A 14,921-nucleotide genomic window follows, 5' to 3' on the forward strand; every position below is an offset into this window, starting at 1 on the left:
AATACTCCCCACCCCCAGCAAGGAACATCTTGTTCTTCTGGGTGACTTCAATGCTAGAGCGGGTGAAGATCATGACTTACGGCCCTTTGGACTATGCTTAGATCACTTTGGTATAGGCAAGATGAACAGGAGAGGGCAGCGATTGCAGGAATTCTGCAACTATCATAATCTATGAATCACCAACTGACTTCCAGACCAAGTTTCAACACAAGGCTTCCTGGAGACACCCTCACTCCAGATACTGGTACTAGCTGGACTTGATCACGTCAGGTACTCCTTCCTCGGCAGCATGCTTCTCACAAAAACTTCTGCGGTACACCACCTACAGCACAGCCTTAGTTACCTTTGTGAAGAAGACCTAAAAAACAAATGTACAACGCTTCTATCATCTGCAAACTGCTGTGCAGTACTGAGAACTGGACAAATTATGTTAAGCAAGAGAGAAGGCTCAAACCTTCCATTAAAGGTGCCTTTGTCCCATCTTCTGCATATCCTAGCGAGACAGAGTACCCAATGCTAAGGTTCTCTCATGCCAGCCTCCCTAGTATGTACACCCTGCTCAGGCAGTGCTGGCTGGGCCATGTCTGTCGCATCCCAAAAGGTATCTTCCATGGTAGGCTTCAGGCAAGAGAATCATTGGCTGCTGCTACCACAACTGTGCTGCAGTGATGTTTGCAAGCAGGACATAACGACACTGGACATCAACATTGAGTCCTGGGAAGAACTTGTAGCGGATTGCACCAGAAGGAGAAGTAACCCAAAACCTAAGACAGGTGAGGAAAAATTCCTGAAAGTGGCAGATGATAAACGGGCTCATAGAAAGGAACATTACATCCCCAAGAGCTGAGACCACCTACAGATGTGACCTCTGCAAGACTGCCATTCTCGCAATGGTCTCATCAGCCACAGATGGTGCTGCACCAATGACGCACATAGCTAAGATGCAACATCTTGGTCAACCTTGACCAACGGAGGGCCACACACGCTATGCTTCTGATTTGAAGCAGCACCATCAAATTCTAAGTGTTCACTAGAATATGACTTCAAAACCAATATTGGAAGTAAATTATTTCAGGAAGGTTGTTTTAAAAATATCTCCATTATTATAAGCTCAGACAAAATCTCTTGATGGTATCAGCCATTTGACATGCTGAGTTTTTATGTCAGAAATATTAAAGTCGTTCTTCACAATGCTACAAACACAGAACTTGGTGGACCTCAAATCTTTTGAAATCCTGGAAGCTCTAACTACTTTCCTCCCTCTAAGTAGTGAAATTTCTTCAAAATACCACCCGGTCCTGAGGCTACCTCCTAGTGGTGCTAACCTCTGGCCTGATGCCTGGGAATATTCAAGAAAGGTAATGCTGGATGTTGAGTGTGCATTATAATATTAGCAGGTAATAAATAAATACTCTTATTAAAATACTCATTTGTTATGAAAAAGATAATTTATTGTTATTACTAAGGTAAATAAGACATTACAAATAGTAAACTTTTGATGGATATGTGAAATTGAAAGGCAAGAACATTGCTTTATTATACTGCAAAAACACTTATTTTCTGTAACAAATGGGGCCAATATTTTACTTGTCTATCTAGTGTTTTTAAAGAGAATTGCGTCTTATACACTCTCCGACCTCTAGCAGATCTTGTGGCTGAGCCAATGGATTCATCATTGAGCCCAGCAGAAGAGCATTGATAAGCCGAAAAGGCTGCCGTCACTATGAATGGACCACAAGAAATGGAGCCCCAGTCACTTCAAGGGCACTATCTAGCCAAGTGCCAAGCCACTGGCATTTTCCAATTGGGAAGTGATTATCTGACTTTACTAATTGAAAATTGTCCAGAAGACTTTTGACAGGTGCTAAGATTATGTGTATAGGGTATGTGATGAGCAAACCAAGCTGAGATGGGGTCCAGAGTTGACCCCCTGTGGTGTGTGTGCGTGTGAGAGTGAGAGTGAGAGTGAGAGTGAGAGTGAGAGTGAGAGTGAGAGTGAGAGAGTGAGAGAGTGAGAGAGTGAGAGAGTGAGAGAGTGAGAGAGAGAGAGAGAGAGAGAGAGAGAGAGAGAGAGAGAGAGAGAGAGAGAGAGAGAGAGACACACACACACACAGACAGACAGAGACAGATATGATTTAATATTATGGCTTTGGCTGACTGTTTACCTTTGCTCCAAGGACACTTTCTTTGCCTGCTTGTGAGGATTCTTGCTGAGACAGCAAGGCGGGCCCAGGTGATGGACGGCTGGTGCCCTGCAAGGGGAGATAAAAGGCAGGTCTGCAAAGACACAAGCAGACACACCACGGGACACTGAAAGAGCGTTGTGCACCCACGTGAAGGTGGGGGTTTGGAGGATCAATTCGGGGAATTGATCAGTGGCTCACAGTGTGTGAAGGTGCGACCGGTGGAGACTTGTTTGTGTGTCCACCCTTGCCTGGGTGACAGGTCTACCACTAAAGAACGGTCATACAGTCGGTGACCAGAACAGGACAGGAAGATAACAGAAAGTTCGACGGCAATGGCATCACCTCTCGCTCTCTCTCTCTTCAACATTACACCAGAACTACCTCGACCTAAACTGAACTGAACTCTTCACCATCATAAGACTATCCATTTACCTCTAGACTTTGAAAGAGCTTGGTTTTGATTTCTATTTCCACACTTCTGTATATATCATTGCTAACCTGTTTCATATATTTGCATTTTTATAGTACTGTATTACTTAGTTTACTAATAAACACTATTAGTTACAGTAATACCAGACTCCAACGTGGATTCCATTTCTGCTGGTTCGATAACCCGGTCACGGGGTACGTGACAGGTATCAGCAGCACTTGCTCAAAGGAATGCTCTATGTGGGGAGCCGCACAAACTTTCAACAGTCTCCCTGGCATAAAGGGTCAACTCATTTTGCATTCGGCCTCTGGGTAAAGTGCATAATGAATGTGGTGAATGAGCATACTAAGTTGACCAACTCTGGCACAATATGGTTCAATATTACAGAAAAGGTTTTCAAATGTGAAATTGAACCTTTAGGGGCAGTTTTAATAAAACACACACAAAAAATATCTAATTTTGTTGGTAATACTAGAAAATTTACATGATCACTGCATGATAATTTTTCAAAATTTATTCATTTATAGGATGCATATGCATCAGTCAATGTCAGTATTTATTCTCCCTGAACACAGGGTAAGCAATTAAATATCAACTGTACATATACGTCTGCCTGCACCATGAGTAGTAGATGAGGCAGGAAAATGTGTGTGTTTTTGCTGATTGGCACTCCAAACTTTAGTTTCATATTTAGAATTATTGGTATTGTTCAATTAGCAACATTTATATCAAAAAGTCAAGATTGCAAGCTTAGATCCACAAGATTTTACCTTGTTGGCCTGGATCAAATGGAAATCTTTCCCATATGCCTTGAGACCTTGTTCAAAATTCCTACATTCTTCTTCACTCCAAATAGAGAGTTCTTCTACAACGAATGAAAATCTCATTAACTTAAAAGTGCCAATTACAACACAATTCACAAGTATTAAGCACATTTCTTCTATATCCAATTGCACTACGTATTATGTGCTGAGTATACTACTTGGCTGACTATAAGTAAACAAAGATCACAGCCTAAGGTCTAATTTTTAATCAAGGTCATTCCATTCAATTTTGTTTTTAAAGTTTTAGCATATGGGAACACGTCCTTACGTCATCTGTGAATTAGTGACCCATATCTAACCATCATAACCTTCAGTGATAAGCATTCAATTCAGTCTTCCCTTTTGATATTTTTCCCTCTTGCCACTTTTATAGTGCAAATTTATTGGTACTAAATAATAGCACTCAACACTGGGAAGTTTGTAATGCCAAACATTTTGGATGAGGGAAGTGGAGAGAAATAAAAGCTTTACTTTGATATTGTGATAGTAAACTTTGGTGCTCTAATGATTCATTTCTCATGGAAGTTTTAATTAAAAAATATTCTATACCTTGTTAATTATTTTGTTTTTCATTGCCGTGTTTGGGATAATGAGATTTCACTTTACTGGTACTCAGACATTTTGATAAGATTCCCAATCCTACCTCTCCTTTTATCTTTTAAATGTTATCCATGCTAGCATGGCCAGTTCCAAAACATGTAATTCACAAAACTTTAACAAAAAGCCAATCATAAGGATGCAAAACAGCAATCAAAATTAAATGTTAGTTAGAAGTTACCAAAAAAAGAGGAAGTGAATAAACTCTCCTGAATTTAGCTTCAAAGTAGTCATGTGTTTTAAGAAAACAGATTAAACCAGAAATATTAGAAACAATAGGAAAAATGTTCAAGACTTCTTGTAATCTTTCCTGATAAAATGTATCTAGAGTATCTCAAAGCAATGTTGACCTAAGTCTCTAGGATAAAAAAGCTGAAAAATTAAACACTGAATACAGTCCTCTGAAGCAGGTGAGAAAACAATTCTGGGTGCTCTGAAAAACATTAAAACTGTAGGATTGAAGTCTCTGTTAAACCAACAGGAAGTTTTGTTACCAAATAATCTGTAACACAAACTGGGAGAATCTGAGATGTGAACTTTTGCCAAGTTAAGCCTGAAGGAGGAATGCAGTTCAATCTTTGAATGAAGAGCAAGGGTTCTGAGGGACCTAGAAAAGTACAAGATAACATACATTTTTTAAGTAAAAATAAATCTGTTTAATCTCCTGATCCTGGATGCTGTCTGTGTGTGTTTCCTCCGGATGCTCTGATTATCTCCCACACCTCAAGAGACATGGATTGATACGATTTGCTAACCACTGCAAATTCACTTGGTGTGCAATCAGTGGTAGAGTCTGACGTGATCTGATGAGAATGTGGAGGGAAATAAAACATGTTTAGCTTAAGCAGGTAGTTGGTTGTCAGCGTGGACTCAGTATGCCTAAGAACTTATTATAATGCTGTATTAATGACTGTCTATGCCTTTCGTTCTCGTTGAAAGTGTTTTCATTTCCTTTCTTCAACTTTTTCTAATACTCATGCTTTTAATAATGTTTCAGCCTCTGTTTCCTAATGTTTGTTTGATATTTGGCTGTACTGCAATTTGGCTGTATAGCAATATTTTTCTCCGACTGTAATACCAAAGGTGGACATTGTGGTCTACAAACCTGAAAATATAAAAACTTGTCAAGTGCTGTTGTCATGTTATATTGAACTGGGAAAACTATGCCCACTGGATCAACACTGACGAGTCCAGGTATGGTATGTCCTTTCTTACTGTGTGGATCAGCAGCAGTCATTAGCAAGTTTTAGTCAGTCCATGATTTCATAGCCAAGCTGAAATGGTTATAATCATGCTATATTGTCATGCTACCAGTTGCTAAAGAAACACTATATAATGGAAAATTAAAATGTTCTTACCTCTGGCTGCTTTCACATTAAATTTCAATCTTCGCAGTGCCTCCTCTGTATCAAAGTTGCACTTAACCAATTCATACAATGCCTAGGACAAATAGGATTCACAAATCACAAATTCACTTTTCCAAATCAGTTACCAGATGTATGATTTAAGTTTTTCATCTAAATCTATGTTTGGTGTCCAGAATTTGATGCACATAAATGATTTTAAAAGTAACAATCTATAGTTATTATTTACTATTATAGATAATTACAGTTATTTCTAACAAATTAATTATAACATATTGCCATATTATTGTGTTACTTTTTGTGTTCTGAGTCTAATTTATAATAAAGGTATCAAATTGTTAGAGGAAAATTACAATAAAGCTAATAAACTTTAATGTGATACAAATGCTGAGTAGAAAACTAAAGATGAGAAAAATACCTTTCAGAATCTAGGAAACATTTCCACATATAAGAGATAGCTGAGGTTTGGAACACCCTTCTATGTTTAGCAATCACTGCTTGATCCATTATTGACTTTACATTTGAATAATATATTTTAATTAACCAGAAGCATGAAGAAGGGAAAGCAGGTTTATTGGATTAGGTCACGGATCTGCCATAATTTCACTAAATGTCAGAAGAGAACAGATTCATAGGCTGCATGCGTACTCCTTCAGTATAAATGTGTGCACAATACTAGTTGTCTCAAACATTCACGTAATTATGATGTGATTTGCTCAGCATTTATTTCACATGATCTACATGCACTACATCTGTACGAGGTGCATCGAGCTGCAGTTCCTGAGACCGTGTTAAGGAACAACAGCTGCAGCCTGATGATCTTCAGCTTATATGGGAAAATGAGGTGACAGAAAGGAGCTACAGGGAGGAAGTCACCCCCAAGATGCAGAAGGCGAGGGGATGGGGGTGGGTGGGTGAGTGACTGACTGCCAGGAGAGGGAAATGGAATAGGCAGCCAGTGCAGAGTTTTCGTGGCTGTTCCCTTCAATAATAACTATACCACTGTGGATACTGGGTAGGGGGTGTGGAATGTGGTAATGACCTACCAGGGGAAAACTGCAGTGACCAGCTTTCTGACACTGACTCTAGCCCCTGGCTCAGACGGGACAGGGGAAGAAGAGGAGTGCAGTAGTGATGGATTACATAGTTAAAGGAGAATCAGTGGACGTGTAAGAGGCACCCTGATGGTATGTTGCCTCCCAGCTGCCAGGGATGTCTCGAATTGGGTCCACAGCATTCTAAGGAAGGAGGGTGAACAGCTGGAAGCCATGGTACATATTGCTACCAATACCATACATGGTAAGAAGAGGGATGAGGCCCTGAAGAGAGAATATAGTGTTAAGTAGAGCTGAAAAGCAAGTTCTCAAAGGAAGTAATATCTAGATTACTACCTATGCCACACAGCAGTGAGGTGTGACTAGGCAGATGAATATGTGGCTGAATAACTGACTCAGGGGGCAGAATTTCAGATTTCTGGATCATCGGGATCTCTTCTGGGGATAGCATGACCTGTACAAAAAGGTTGGGTTACACCTGAACTTGACTGCAGATTTGCTAGAGCTGTTGGGAGGGTTTAAACAAATTTGGCAGTGGGATTGGAACCAGAGTGATAGGGCTAAGGATGGAGCAGTTGGTATACAAGTCAATGCAATGTGTAGTGAGACTGTGAGGAAGGACAGACAGATGAATGGGAAAAATTGCATCAATGTGATGAGTTAAAGTATAACATGGGGACAAAATCCAAAAGAGTGATGAATACAGGACTGAAGGTGTTATATTGGAATGCGCGCAGTATACAGAATAAGGGAGATGATCTTGCAGCACTATTAGAGATTGGCAGGTATGACATTGTGGGCATCACTGAGTCATGGTTGAATGAAGATCATAGATGGAAGCTTAACATCCAAGGATACACACAGTATCTAAAGTACCGGCAGGTTGGCAAAGGGGGTGGCTCTGTTGGTAAAAAAAAAATCAAATCCTTAGAAGTGACATAGGATTAGAAGATGAAGAATCGATGTGGGTGGAATTAAGAAACTGCAAGGGTAAAAAGACCCTGTTGAGACACATAAGCTCTACTCAGGCCTCCAGCCATGTATAGGTATGATTTTAACTAACGTTTTGATGACAAACTCCGGCACCTTCATCCGGGCTGATGCCTAGGCTGGATGCGTCATATACGCCAATAAAGCACTAGATCCTTTTTCAGCCTGATGGGAGTTAGATGCAGGTTTCCAAACAGTAGTCAGGATGTGAGGTACAAATTACAACCAGATAGAAAGAACATGTAAAAAGCGCAATATTACGATAGCCATGGAGCATTTGTAAAATGCCTATGAAATGGTATTTTAGAGTAGCTTGTGGTTGAACCCTGTAGGAAAAGGCAATTCTGGATTTGGTGTTATGTAATGATTAGGGAAGTGAAGGTAATGGAACCCTTAGGAGCCAATGACCATAATATAATAGAATTCACGCTGCAGTTTGAGAGGGAGAAGCTAAAGTCAGCTCCATCATTATTACAGTGCAGTAAAGGGAATTAAAGAGACAAGTGAAGTCCAAAACAGCAGAAAAGCAAGAGTGGGCATATAATATGGCAAAAACTAGTAAGAGGTTTGCTGATTGGGAAGTTTTAAAAATTCAACAGAATACAACTTTTAAAAAAGCATAAAGAGAGAAAAGATGAAATATGAAGGTAAGCTAGCCAATAATATAAAAGATACCAAAAGTTTTTCAGATACATTAAGAGTAAAATAAAATGAGGCAAGAGTGGATAATTGACTACTGGAACATGCTGTCAGAGTGGTAATAACGGAGGATAAAGAGATGGTGGATGAATTATTTTGTGTCAGTCTTCACTGTGAAAGACATCAGCAGCAGAATGTTGAGTATCAGGGGAAAGAAGTGAGTTTATTTGCTGTTTCTAAGGTGCTTGGGCTTCTGAAAAAGGTAGCTGAAGAGATTCTGGAGGCATTAGTAAGGATCTTTTAAGAATCACTAAATTCTAGAATGGACCTACAGGACTGGAAGATTGTAAATGTCATTCCACTCTTTAAGAAGGGAAGTAGGTAAAAGAAAGGAAATTATAGGCCAGCTCGTCTGACTTCTCTGGTTGAGAAGATGATGGAGTCCAGTATTAAGGATAAGGTGTAAGGGTAACTGTAGGCACATGATAAAATAGGCCAAAATCAGCATGGTTTGTTAAGGGGAAATCTTGCCTGTCAAATTTGTTGGAATTCTTTGATGAAATAACAGGCAGGATAGACAAAGGAGAATCAGTGGATTTTGTTTACTTGGATTTTCAGAAAGCTTTTGACAAGGTGCTAAACATAAGGCTTCTGAACAAGGCAAAAGCCCATGGTATTACAGGAAAGATACTAGTGTGGATAGAAGAGTGGCTGACTGGTAAGAGGTAAAGAATGGGAATAAATGGTGCCTTTTCTGGCAACACACACAAAATGCTGGTGGAACGCAGCAGGCCAGGCAGCATCTATAGGAAGAAGTACAGTCGGCGTTTCAGGCTGAGACCCTTCGTCAGGACTAACTGAAAGAGACAATAAGAGATTTGAAAGTGGAAGGGGGAGAAGGAGATCCGAAATGATAGGAAAAAACAGGAAGGGGAGGGATGAAGCTAAGAGCTAGAAAGTTGATTGGAAAAAGGATACAAGCTGGAGAAGGGAGAGGATCTCTTACTGTCTCTTCTTTCAGTTAGTCCTGAGGAAGGGTCTCTGCCCAAATCATCGACTGTACTTTTTCCTATAGATGCTGCCTGGCCTGCTGTGTTCCACCAGTATTTTGTGTGTGTTGCTTGAATTTCCAGAATCTGCAGATTTCCTTGTGTTGGTGCCTTTTCTGGTTGGCTGCCAGTGACTAGTGGTGTTCTGCAGGGCTTGGTGTTGGGACCTTTTTTTTCACATTATATGATGGTTTTGTGGCCAAGTTTGCAGACTGTATGAAGACAGGTGTAGGGGCAAGTAGTGTTGATGAAGCAGGAAATTTGCAGAAGGACTTAAGACAGATTAGGAGAATGGACAAAGTAGCAGATGGAATATAGTGTTGGGAAGTGTATGGTCATGCACTTTGGCAGGAGGAACAAAGGCTCAGAGTATTTTCTGAATGGGGAGAAAATTCAGAAATCAAGAATTGCAAAGGGACTTGGGTGTCCTTGTGCAGGATTCCCTAAAGGTTACCTTGCAATACGAGTCGGTGGTAAAGAAGGCAAATGCAATGTTAGCATTCATTTCAATAAAACAAGAATATAAAAGCAAGGATGTAATGCTGACACTTTTTAAGGAATTGGTCAGACCATATTTGGAATATTTTGAGCAGTTTTCGATCTCTTATCTAAGAAAAGATGTGCTGGCATTGGAAAGGGTTCAGAGGATCTTCAGAATGATTCTGGGAAAAGAAAGGGTTAAGCTATGAGTAGTGTTTGATGGCTCTTTAGCCAGAGGGTGGTGAATCTGTGTAATTCATTGCCACAGACGGCTGTGGAGGCTAAGTCATTGGGTATATTTAAAACAGTTTGATAGGTTCTTGATTAGTAAGGGCGTCAAATGTTAATGGGGAATAGGTGAGAGAATGCAGTTGAAAGGGATAATAAATCAGCCAGGATGAAATAACAGAGCAGTCCAATGGCCAAATGGCATAATTCTGCTCCAATGTCTTATGGGCCTTACCATGAAAATTGGCTTGCTATGAGGAATAATTGTTTGTAGTTAGGCAAAGTAGGGCAATGAAACCCATATGGATTATGCTTTATACAGGTTGACTGTCATATTTGTAGACTGGAATTTAATTCATGCAAGGGCTGTAATAAAAAGTCTTAATTTGAAGTCATGGTAATTACCCTACAGGCCAGAAAATGATACAGGAGGAACACAATATAGCTCTAGATTTTTGACCATACAGCAACTGCTACTGCAGATGTATGGGAGACATTCAAAATAATTATTTTCAGAGACTGCCTAATGTGGAAGCACAAGCTTCAAAGAAGATTGCTGTTGCTCACCTAGAAATCTTAAACTGCAATTGACTTATCTGAACGAGTTATTTCAAACTTTAGTGAATTGAATTTAGTTGCATTATTTTCCAATAGAAAGAATGCCTCAGCAAGGAGCAATATAATAAGTAAAACGCATTTTCATTACATTTTGAATATTTACTCTTTTTGCAATAATGTTAAACAAAGATGAATGAATTGACTCCTTAATCTTACAGTTCCTACCAAACATATTGACTTTCCTAGTTACTTGAACTGGAATAAAAGGAATACTGGAAAATTTGAGACCTTCATTATTTTAAAAAAATTCCAACTTTAACTGTAAACTAGTCTTGTTTAATATATAAAAATCAATTTTACAATTCAACATACACAACCAACCTGTTCATTGTCTTTTATGTGCGAGCCTTCTGGTATTGCATCCAATCCCTTCTCCTCACCCGTACGCTTACTAGCATCACAAAGAAATTCCACCACTTTATTCTCAGGCAGAAAATCAGGATTCCACAACAACTGGTCTTCATTCTCATATACTAGACATAGATTTTTATAAGATCCATTAGTGCACAGCTTTACCTATGCCATATACTTGCGATCACTACGCATCTTACTTGGTTTGTTTTTAAATTAAAGGGCACTCCTATGAAAGAACAAATTTCAATAGCTGACAAATAACCTATGCGTTTCAATCTTTTAGATTATCTGAAAAAAATTAAACAAATTGAAAAGAAAATAATGAATTCATCTTCCTCAGTTACAGCTTACAATGGCATAGAAATCTTGAGGTGCTGTAAGGATTTTGATAATTAATCTAACCAACCACTCCTTACATGCAAATCCTGAAAAGATCATCAAGCTTTCTGATGGTGTGATATTGGTCGAATACACAATCCCACTCCCTTACAACACACTTTTTTGGACTTTGTTTTTAATCATGAACAAGCACATATGTTGACATCCTTTCCACTCTTAATTGTGAAAGCTTACTCTAGCAGATAATCAAAAAGCCACAGCAGTATTCCCCAGTAATGATACTGGATTAGCATACACATAGTCAGCTCACTCAATTGAAACATGCAATAAAGCTAGAAACTTTCTGGGTCACCCGATTTCAGAAGCTATATACAATGAAGGATCTGGATTCATTTGAATTGTCTAGTAAAGATCCAGCACACAAGTGAAAATAAAAGGAATGCTTTTGTTGATTTAAAAGGTTCATTTTTTTTTGAAACCTCAGACGTTTGGTCTTATGTCAGTCATTGACAGGTAGCTAGACAGAGTATTTCTGCGCTGACTGAGGTGAAAGAGGACTGAACACAATTACGATCTCTCTTTGATGGAGGGTGACATTTGCTATAAAATCCTAGTTCTGCAAAAGTGAATAATTAAAAGAAGAAATGCAAAACATTCTACAGATACCAGATTGGAAATGTTTCCTGTGGATTACCACCCAGAATCCACTATCCATACTAAAGAATCCTGCTGTGTCTTTTACATCTATCCCCACATATTCTGGCAAAAAACAAAAGGTATTTTCTCAAAAAAAGTTCAGAACGCTTGCCAGAACTAAGTGCTGGAAGTGCTTTCTGAAGCAAGCAAATTTCTCTGACATTTTAGTTAATTTAAGCATTTTAGGACTCTAGAATTCTAAATTAAAACAGGATGATTCTATTGCTTGGCTAGGATAAAATGTTGCCCATATTTTACACTTTGTTTAATGAAGTGAATGAAACAATGTCAACCTAATAAATTTCAAATAATTTAAAATAGTTATAAAACATTAAACACAGAAGACAAAGAGCATACCAGGTTGTTGCATGAATGCTGAAGTATTAGAAATTAAATGGCAGAAAAAGAAAAAAGAAAAATATTACTTAAATGGAGAGAACAAAGGGATATGAGGGTCTCAGAGCACATTCTGCAAAAAGTTATATGGTCAATAGAGCATATAATTAGCAAAGCTGATGAAATGTTATTGTTTACTGTGAGGGTTATTGAAATGCAAAGTAACAGTCTGTTGCCAAGTCAAGTACACCATGTTAAGCACATGCCTGGATTACGTAGTTGTGGCTAATAGAAGAAGTCAAAGCCCACATAAAAGCAAAAACTAGTGGAAAATTAGAGGATTGGGAAGCTTTCAAATAAACAAAAGGCAACTAATACAAAAATAAGCTAGCCAATAGTATTAGAGGATACCAAAAGTTTCTTCAGATACAGAAAGTATCAAAGAGAGGTGAGAGTGGATATTGGACTGCTGGAAAACAATGTTGGAAAGGTTGTAATAGGGGACAATGAAATGGTGGAAGAACTGAACAAGTATCTTGTATCAGTCTTCACCAGCGGTATGGCAAAAGTTCCAGGTGTCAGGGGTCATGAAGTTTGTGAAGTTACCATAACTGGAGAAGGTTATTGGGAAACTGAAAGGTCTGAAGGTGGATAAGTCACCTGGACCAGATGGTGTGCACTCCAGGGTTCTAAAAGAGGTAGCTGAAGAGATTGTGAAGGCATTAGTAATGATATTTCAAGAATCACTAGATTCTGGAATGGCTCCAGAAAACTGGAAAATTGCAGATGTCACTCCACTCTTCAAGAAGAGAGAGGCAGAAGAAAGGAAACTATACGCCAGTTAGTTTGACCTCAGTGGTTGGGAAGGTGCTGGAATTGATTATTAAGGATGAGGTCTCAGGGTACTTAGAGGCACAATTAATTAGGCCATAGTCAGCATGGTTTTCTCAAGAGAAGATCTTGCCCTTTTGGAACAGAGATGAGGAGGAATTTCTTTAGTCAGAGTGGCGAACCTGTGGAATTCTTTGCCACAGGCAGCTGTGAGGGACAAATCTTTATATATATTTAAGGCACAGGTTGATAAGATTGGTCAGGGCATGAAGGGATATGGGGAGAAGGCAGGAGATTGGGGCTGAGAGGAAAATTGGATCAGCCATGATGAAATGGCGGAGCCCAATTCTGCTCCTATATCTTATGGTCTTATTATTGACCTGCTTGCTTAAAAAAAGATATTAATATGTTGGGAACAGTTAGAGGAGGTTTGCTAGAATAACAACTGGAATGAGCAATTTGTCTAATGAAAGAAGACTGTATAGGTTAGGCTATCAGCTGGAATTTAAAAGCACCAGTGGGGATGTACAGCATACTTCCTCTGGTGGGGGAAGCCTAGAACTTGAAGTCACTATACTCAGATATCCTTATCTATTTATAATCTCCATTAAGTACAGAAAAAAAAAGTTTATCTAAACATGTTAGTGGGAAAGTCATTTGTGAAGATGATGCAAGGTGTCAGCAAGGACATACTGGGCTACATGAATGGGTAGATAGGTTATAATGCAGGGAAGAAGCTATTCATTTTATTAGGAAGAAAAGCATAACATATTATAAATGACAAACAATGAGTAATTTCAATGTACAATAGCATCTTGGCTTATTAATTCATGAAATGCATAAATTAACATGCAGGCACACCAACTACAGGTGCACATTCGTTTATTCAAAATTCTGAAATCTAAAAAACTATGAAAACCAAAGTTTTTTTTTGCCAACAGTTGACGTCACTCAGGTGTGACGTGGCAGCACTAGCAGAGGCCGCCAGATGTCAGTTGTGGCTCAGCGCATGTACTGGTTACACGTGCATTTGCTGTTCGCTGATATTTTGAGTTCACTGTTGACTTTGTGCTTAATTTCACTGTGAAAATGTCAAAAAGAGCTGCAGATACCCCTATGGGTAACAATGAGAAAAAGAGAAGGAAGCATCTATCATTATCAATAACGCAGAAAGTGGAGTTATTGCAGAAGCTTGATCGTGGTGTGTCTGTGCGGCATCTTACTGAAGAATATAGTGTCGGAACTACCACTGTATATGATTTAAAGAAACAGAAAGACAAGTTACTGAAGTTTTATAGTGACAGTGACATTCTACATTTATTCCAATAAGTCATTTACCATGTGTTTGATTCGGTTTGTTTGAAGCTGTATATTTTTATGTTTTACTGTATGTTTTTGTTGGAAATAATTTTTTTCTTGTCATTATTCCCTAAACAATACAGTATAACAACTATTTACATAGCATTTACATTGTTTTAGGTATTATAAGTAATCTAGAGATGAGTTAAAGTATACGGGAGGATGTGCGTAGGTTTGGAGCTCTGCCGGGTCCTAAAGTCCACCGCACTGAGACAGGTTAAATAAGGGACTTGTGTACGTGTTTTTTGATATGGGGGGGTGGGATCTCTGAAATCTGAAAACTTCTGAATTCCAAAATGCAACTGGCCCCAAGGATTTTGGATAAGGGTCTGTGAACCTGTAATAAAGTAAATGGCATTGTCTTTACTACATGAGAGTTGCTGTACAGGGAAATAGGGCTTTGGTGAGGTCACACCAAATACTGCCTTATATTTGGGTCTTAATATACAAGAAAAGATACATTTTACCTGGCAGTGTTATGACATAGATTCACCAGTTATGGGATTCATTGGACGAAGAATTTCCATTTGCTGAGTAACTCTAATC

General features: G+C 38.9%; 1 protein-coding gene across 4 annotated transcripts in view; it reads right to left on the bottom strand.

Moving 5' to 3' along the window:
- Positions 1-14,921, bottom strand: part of mier1b (mesoderm induction early response 1b, transcriptional regulator) — a 49,445-nt gene that overhangs the window by 10,945 nt on the left and 23,579 nt on the right. For 3 of the 4 annotated variants that reach the window (XR_012101051.1, XM_073063154.1, XM_073063152.1), the window contains exons 8-10: positions 10,782-10,933; positions 5,396-5,477; positions 3,387-3,481 (exon numbers count right to left, since the gene is read on the bottom strand). Coding sequence is in view for 3 of the 4 variants with exons in the window: in XM_073063154.1 (XP_072919255.1) it covers positions 3,387-3,481; positions 5,396-5,477; positions 10,782-10,933 (329 nt within the window). In the remaining variant the exon portion in view is untranslated. The remainder of the gene's footprint in view (positions 1-3,386; positions 3,482-5,395; positions 5,478-10,781; positions 10,934-14,921) is intronic. The other variant, XM_073063153.1, reaches the window with a different exon arrangement.

This window comes from Hemitrygon akajei, chromosome 12 (assembly GCF_048418815.1).
Source record: "Hemitrygon akajei chromosome 12, sHemAka1.3, whole genome shotgun sequence".
NCBI lineage: Eukaryota > Metazoa > Chordata > Chondrichthyes > Myliobatiformes > Dasyatidae > Hemitrygon > Hemitrygon akajei.